Below are 7,530 nucleotides of genomic sequence, written 5' to 3'. Positions count from 1 at the left end.
TTGACCAAGATGTTCTTCATTACACACTATACCACCAATGTGTTTCACATAAAACAACGTACATCCACTCCGTGTGTTGCTCACACGCATACCTCCTCTCTTTAGCGCTGCTCCTTTATCTCGGCGTATATACGCGGAAAAGCCCGGCAACAAACAGAGAAGCAGAAAAAGAGCGCTTGAAACAAAAGGCCCGACGTCGCGTCGTGTCGTCGTCGTGGTGATATTGGGCATGCACGCGAGCACGACGTCATTCCTGGGCACGCCATCGCGACCCCGTGATAAGAGGCGGGCTCCCCATGCGCTCTCAGGTGAAGGGGGCGGTGACACAGAGCACATCACACTATACGAAGATAGAGGACGACTCCGCAGTCCTGCTGCTGTACGCATCGCTCTAGACGCGTAGCACAACTCCGGTTCGGAAGATATACTATACAGGATGGACAAGCGGCGAGGCTGCTGGGATTCGGCGACGAGGTGGCTACTTGTATTTCTAGCGGCTACATGTTACCTTTGGATTACTCCGGGCTCAGGTGTGTGCCGACGACCTTTGACCTGCTATCTTGAGTCGGGTTTTTCGGGAAGAGGGAGATTGGCTTTAGATGGGCAGTTTGCCTCGGCAGATTGGGCTCAAGTGCTTGGTCGGTGCGTATTTACGTTCTTTTATGTCGCGATGGATCAGCTGTTCTGCTGTGAGACTGATACCGATTTCGGCTTCTTGATTCTGGCATTATTTAACCGGACTGATAGCGAAAGCACGATCTCGTAACCCGGTTTCGGTTCCGGGAAGCAGATTCGGTTAGGCCGGAGCGATACAAACTGCTCCATTATAAAGACCAAAAGTGAACCGAGTCTTTAAAAGTTTGTGGCAAGCAAGAAACCATTCATTTACTTGAGCCATTGTTGTCTTCACTACGGCTAGAAAGAAGTTCAGTGCTTCTTTCGGATGATGCTGCTTGGGCCGGCAGGGTTTACAGGCGCTAATCAGTGATGAAAGATAACGTTTATATGCCTCCATGGGGAGTGATGCAATTGAATGCTCAGATTTGAGGTCGGATCGTCACAGCGTTTCATCGCCTTTGGGCAGTGGCTGATATTCCGGTCATACTATCTTTGTTTCGGTGTTATCGCGCAAGAGGTGTGAGGAAACGCAATTGTCGGGAAGCATTGCCGCCATACAATGCAAGCAGCAGTTATAGAATGCCGTGTAAATCATTTATGCTAAGGGCAAGGTCAACTCAAGGAAATCAGATATTCAGAACTTTACAAACCCCGCCACGGGCATGGGTTTTTATAAAGCAGAAAAAAAGTGTCGGGGTGTCGCAGCAACAAGATGTTTGGTCCACCAACTAATGCGTTTTCCTATTAGCAAGATTTATTCAATTCTAGCGCCCCCCCCTCCTCCTCCCCCACTCACTCACCCTTGTGCTCTTCCAAGTGTGGTAACGAAAAACAATATCTTGGAACTACTTCTTGCTGGGCGAGATAGTTCATGGTTTTAAATTTACAACAGTCCCGTCACCCATATCTCCTGTGTTTGTCTTGTGTGTTCGCGCAATTTGTCGCCAATTTAAAAGATAGATAGAGCCTGAATGCACCTTAAAGAAAACGAACTCGCGATCCTATGTTTTCTTGTCACGTAGTCGCCTGTGATACAAGAACTCTTTCGATGCCCTCCATGACAGTGCGAAATCATTAAGTTGAAATAATAGACTACAATCTCATGACAACGTTGCGTGCTTCTAAACTACCCAGTGTATGCTGTATGCTGCAAAGTTATTTTCTTTCTAATCCTTTTCACTTTCAGCTCTTTCTTATTTTCTCTGTGCGATTCCGCTTACGATTAAAGACCGAATACAAACGAGTTACCTACATTTCACTTGAGATAAAACGTCTTCTTGATCCGGGACAATTCGTGCACAGGAGCTCATGTTATCCAGGAACAGCTGAACAGTGATAAAAATTAAAATAAAACGTTTTCTTGTTCATATCTCCTGTCTGAGAAACTATATCTTGTGAAACTTCGCGAGAATATCTAAAACAGAATATGTGTCCAGTACCACACCGACTTATTAAGGAGAAAGTAAAATTCCCAGGCAAAAAAAAAAGAAGTTAAACTGTGGGGTTTGGCGACATAACGAGACTCGGGCTCTGAGGGACAGAATTTCGACCACCTGGGGTTCTTTACAGTGCTCTGACAACGCACAGCACACGCGCATTTTTGTATTTCGCCTCCCTCGATATACTGCCCCCACGGCCGGGATCGAACCCGCGTCCTTGGGATATGTAGCCTAACGCCAAAGCCACTGAGCCGCCTCATCGGGTCGCACTCTTAGGTGAAAACACAGTTCTGAAAAAGAGGGCGGAGCGTTCAAACTTTGGTTGCCACTTGTGGGTCTTGGAGGACGGTGTAATGTTAAGCACTGTTTCTCACGCTGCAATGCGAGCAGCGAATTGAGCAAGGTAACTTTCGTTTTCTGTTCTCCCACTTCCTCCTTTCTTTACTGCAGCACGGCTGGAGGCAGTGCCTTCATTCAACGCCAGCGCCGCTTGCAACGGTGGCGTGTACATCGCCACCAGGCAGGGCTATCTGCACGGACCGTCATATGCCAGCGCCGAGTTCAAGCAGGTGGGCGAGGGCTCCGAATCCCACCGCTGTTCCTGGACCCTGGACACCAACAGCTCGACTAAGGTGCGCGTGGAAGGTCATGGATGGGCAGCTTCCCTATTAAGCCCATCGACTGGTTTCAGTTCAGCGCAGAATCGCATGAGAGACCGAGTCGGAATGACGTTGAGTTCGTCACTAGATAAACTCAAAAGTCTAAGGGGATTAGAGTTCTTTTTGGGGATACAATCAGTTCGTCACTAGATAAACTCATATGTCTAAGGGGGATTAGAAATCTTTTGGGGGATAAAGTCAGCTCGTCACTAGATAAACTCATAAGTCTTGCTGAGAAGGGTTGTTTTGTAGGCCAGTTGGTCATACATATTTCAAGAAATGCTTCGGCGCGGCAGACAAGGACAAAACGTAGAATAACACCACAGAGCGCCAACTAACAACTGATTTTATTGGAACCCGCGTCAACGAATAAATGCTTTGCGCTCATCAATGACAACAGAAAAAGATAACATGCAGTGAAGACAGCATTTGGCAAAAAATGATCAGCACCCATGGCACGTGTGGCACACGCGTACATCGTCATGCCCCAAATCTAATCATTCTGATAGGAATTCTAATTCTCTCTTGAGAAGCGTCACTGATGGATTGCTCACGCATGTGTCTGTCGCCGAACGAAGGATGACTGCTGCTTCAAAAATTTCTCTTTGAAGCTTGTCTTTTCTGCGGCCTAAAATAACTGTACCGCTGAAGAGCGGGAAACAGCCACATTCTTTGCAGTGCGCCGGCAGGTGCTCCCCAGTGCGGTTCTTGAGAGAGTTTGATTGTTCTCTTAGTCTGTCATTTATGCACCTGCCGGTTTGTCCAACATAAAACTGACCACAGGTGAACTTGATTTTGTAGATCACGCCTACTGCACATGGGATGAAAGGATTTTGGTGTTTTATGCCGCAGACTATTCTTGGGTGCAATCAAAAAGAATAGTCTGCGGCATAAAACACCAAAATCCTTTCATCCCATGTGCAGTAGGCGTGATCTACAAAATCAAGTTCACCTGTGGTCAGTTTTATGTTGGACAAACCGGCAGGTGCATAAATGACATTGCCGCCGCGGTGGCTCAGTGGCTATGGTGCTCGGCTGCTGACCCAAAAGACGCGGGTTCGATCCCGGCCGCGGCGGCTGGAATTTCTTTGGAGGAGAAATTCTAGAGGCCCGTGTACTGTGCGATGTCAGTGCACGTTAAAGAACCCCAGGCGGTCGAAATTTCCGGAGCCCTCCACTACGGCGTCTCTCATAGCCTTAGTCGCTTTGGGACGTTAAACCCCATAAACCAAACCAAACCATAAATGACAGACTAAGAGAACACTCAAACTCTCTCAAGAACCGCACTGGGGAGCACCTGCCGGCGCACTGCAAAGAATGTGGCTGTTTCCCGCTCTTCAGCGGTACAGTTATTTTAGGCCGCAGAAAAGACAAGCTTCAAAGAGAAATTTTTGAAGCAGCAGTCATCCTTCGTTCGGCGACAGACACATGCGTGAGCAGTCCATCAGTGACGCTTCTCAAGAGAGAATTAGAATTCCTATCAGAATGATTAGATTTGGGGCATGACGATGTACGCGTGTGCCACACGTGCCATGGGTGCTGATCATTTTTTGCCAAATGCTGTCTTCACTGCATGTTATCTTTTTTCTGTTGTCATTGATGAGCGCAAAGTAGGGGTGTACGAATATCAATTTTTTTGAATACGAATCGAATACGAATACTTAGTTCCGAATATCGAATCGAATATCGAATAATCGAGGAAAGACGCATTTAACCACTGCAAAACATTTATTTGAGCATCCAAAAACATCACAACTCAACTATCAATATGTAAATGAACACAAAAGGTGTGTGTGGCTGCACAGAAAGTATCGAAGTCTAGATCATTATTCTTAGAATAGTGGAATTTTCGCAGAAAATGGCTAGTACACAGCACTGATTGAATCTAGCATGCCATCAGCGCAAAAGCGCGTTGCTGGGATGAACATTAAAGGTTGTTGTGAAGGAAAACCAGCTGCTCCACATGGTCAGGCAGGAGTCGTTCGCTTCTAGCTGAAACGACTTCTCCAGAGACAGGTAATTCCCTCTCACTTGTCACTGAAGTGGCAGGTATTGCGAGGTACTTCGTGCACAGCTTTGACTATACCAGCTTCGCAGGTATAGCCACAAAGACGCTCACAAGCACAGTCAGCTACGGCATGGCCCAACTATGGTGGCTAGCACCATAGCCCAACATTACGCATGGCTCTGGACGCCGCCATATTGTTATGTCTATGTTGATTGGACTTGCGCACCGAAATGTACGCCGGTGCTCGCAATAAAATATTCGGCTGAATACGAATATTCGCATGGGAACGAATAATCGAAACAACACGAATACTTAGATTTCGAATCTAATACGAATAGCAAAAATGTAATATTCGATTTATATTCGAAAATTTCGAATATTCCACACCCCTAGCGCAAAGTATTTATTCGTTGACGCGGGTTCCAATAAAATCAGTTGTTAGTTGGCGCTCTGTGGTGTTATTCTACGTTTTGTCCTTGTCTGCCGCGCCGAAGCATTTCTTGAAATATCATAAGTCTAAGAAGGATTAGAGTTCTTTTTGAGGATAAAGTCAGTTCGTCACTAGATAAACTCAAAAGTCTAAGGGGATTAGAGTTCTTTTTGGGGATAAAGTCAGTTCGTCACTAGATAAACTCATAAGTCTAAAGGGGATCAGAAATCTTTTGGGGGATAAAGTCAGCTCGTCACTAGATAAACTTATAAGTCTAAGGGGGATTAGAGTTCTTTTTGAGGATAAAGTCAGTTCGTCACTAGATAAACTCAAAAGTCTAAGGGGATTAGAGTTCTTTTTGCGGATAAAGTCAGTTCGCCACTAGATAAACTCATAAGTCTAAGGAGGATTAGAGTTCTTTCTGGGGATAAAGTGTGGTTGTGTTTTTGTGAGCATAAAATACCATGCTCGTGCTGCACCGTGACGACTGCTCTGAAGACCGCAGTTAGCTTGCGAAAAGCCTTTTCTCCTACTCTGTGCCGACTCTTGATTACCGTGTGCACTCTGCATCTTTCCATGTCTGCGTAAAGGAAAAGCTTGCAAGAATTTATACAGGGCGTATAGGCGCTGCTTGACACAAACGACGACGTCTTGTAGCTTTCACGAACAGTGACTTCCTTTCCCCTAACCAACGAAGGCAAGATAACCGCTGGTCCTTAAAGGTAACGGAGTGGATTCCAAGAGAAGGCAAGCGTAGCAGGGGGCGGCAGAAAGTTAGGTGGGTGGATGAGATAAAGAAGTTTGCGGGGATAGAGTGGCGGCAACTAGCAAAGGACAGGGTTAATTGGAGAGACATGGGAGAGGCCTTTGCCCTGCAGTGGGCGCAGTTAGGCTGATGACGATGATGGTGACACACCCGTCATAGTACTGCCGTCGTGTGCTCCGTACACATTACACACAATGTCACAAATGCAGCAAAAAATTCATGCTTTCTGTTAGCACATGGTGTCGTTGTCTGACCTTCCTTAATATTGCCTGGCATTGCTGCATCCGGATGCATAGCTGGTACGGCACAGTATAACCATTCTTGCCCTTTCGATATATTTTATTCTCATCGCCCACCACGCCAACTGGAACATACCGATGGCATAATACAGCTCGAGCCAGCGGCGGAAGGCAAAAAAGAATGGTTCGAACAGAATCTGAATAGAACTGCTACGTTCTAAGTGTTAGTTCTCATATAATAGCTTGAATCGGGGGCATATTGGGCGTATAATAAGTGAATAAATATTATTCCGACCATGATTTAAAAACAGGGTTACTTCACCTCAACACCGGCAGCAAGCCGAGAGAAATTATTTGAACTGTGGCGGGAAAAATTGGCTGGTCAACTATTCGATGATTGGTGTTCTCGGCAGGTTGTACATGCCGTAACCGGTACGATTCCCGCACCTAATTTTTTTCTCATTTTTCTTTGCGATGAACTACCTCATTTCGTGGTTTTCTTAAACCTTTCCTGCCCATGCATTTCGCTGCTTTTCCCACTAAACTTGAGCCGACAGTCAGCGCTCCTGTTACAATTTCCACTCCTGGGTTTTTCGCGAGACCACACTGTTATATTCAGGCAATATTCCCGCGCCATACTCTCCTCATGTCAATGTAAATTTTCTTCAAATGTTTCCGCAGCAAACCCATCCTATGCTGAATCATTCCCGGAGTGTCGCCATAGACTCTTAATCTGGTTAAGCCGGCTATTATCTGGAACTTGGAACCTTTAAAAACGTGTCACCTAAATAAATGAAACCATGTTCCAGATAGATACATGAATTAATAAAATAGGTGGAATAAGATTTCATTTGAGTATGGACGTATCATGTAGAACAGTGTTACACATGCGCGTACCTTCCGGTTATATTATGAAGATCATTATGTGGAACGGCGTTCCGGTAGCCTTCTTGGATGGATGAGCCTTCGCCTAACATATATCAAAATCTTCCCACTATCCATGAGTTTCTTGTGAAATTCTCGCAGGTTGTGCGCCTGGTGAGCCAGTACTTCGCGCTGGACGACAATTGCCTCGATAGCGTTCTCAGAGTGCACGATGGGGACTCTCGTGACGCGCCCTTGCTGGCAACACTGTGCGGCGCTGATCCGCCCGCCGAGCTGGTCACTTCGGCGGGAGCCGTGCACCTGGAGCTTGAATTCCGCGCCCTGCACACCGCAGAGGGGTTCATGTTCTACTTCGAACACGCCTATAGGGAGGGTAAGTCTCATCAGACTCAATGTCGAGCCAATTCTTGCCTCGAGTTCCTGCTACACTTACTCGCGACTAAAAACCACGCATCACCGGACTTCCCATGTGGCGTTCCTTAGTGT

General features: G+C 46.4%; 1 protein-coding gene across 2 annotated transcripts in view; it reads left to right on the top strand.

Moving 5' to 3' along the window:
* Positions 1-267: 267 nt before the first annotated feature.
* LOC149365573 (serine protease 30-like) overlaps positions 268-7,530 on the top strand; it is a 45,805-nt gene continuing 38,542 nt past the window's right edge. Inside the window, exons 1-3 of one of the 2 annotated variants that reach the window (XM_089544331.1) lie at positions 268-530; positions 2,508-2,689; positions 7,186-7,417. In XM_089544331.1, coding sequence (XP_089400457.1) covers positions 437-530; positions 2,508-2,689; positions 7,186-7,417 — 508 coding nt within the window. In that variant the 5' untranslated portion in view covers positions 268-436. The remainder of the gene's footprint in view (positions 531-2,507; positions 2,690-7,185; positions 7,418-7,530) is intronic. The other variant, XM_089544325.1, reaches the window with a different exon arrangement.

This window comes from Amblyomma mixtum, chromosome 1, assembly GCF_055824585.1.
Source record: "Amblyomma mixtum isolate Tamu chromosome 1, ASM5582458v1, whole genome shotgun sequence".
Lineage (NCBI taxonomy): Eukaryota > Metazoa > Arthropoda > Arachnida > Ixodida > Ixodidae > Amblyomma > Amblyomma mixtum.
The sequence above is the reverse complement of the archived record's forward strand: the minus strand, read 5'-3'. Positions and strand labels throughout refer to the sequence as shown.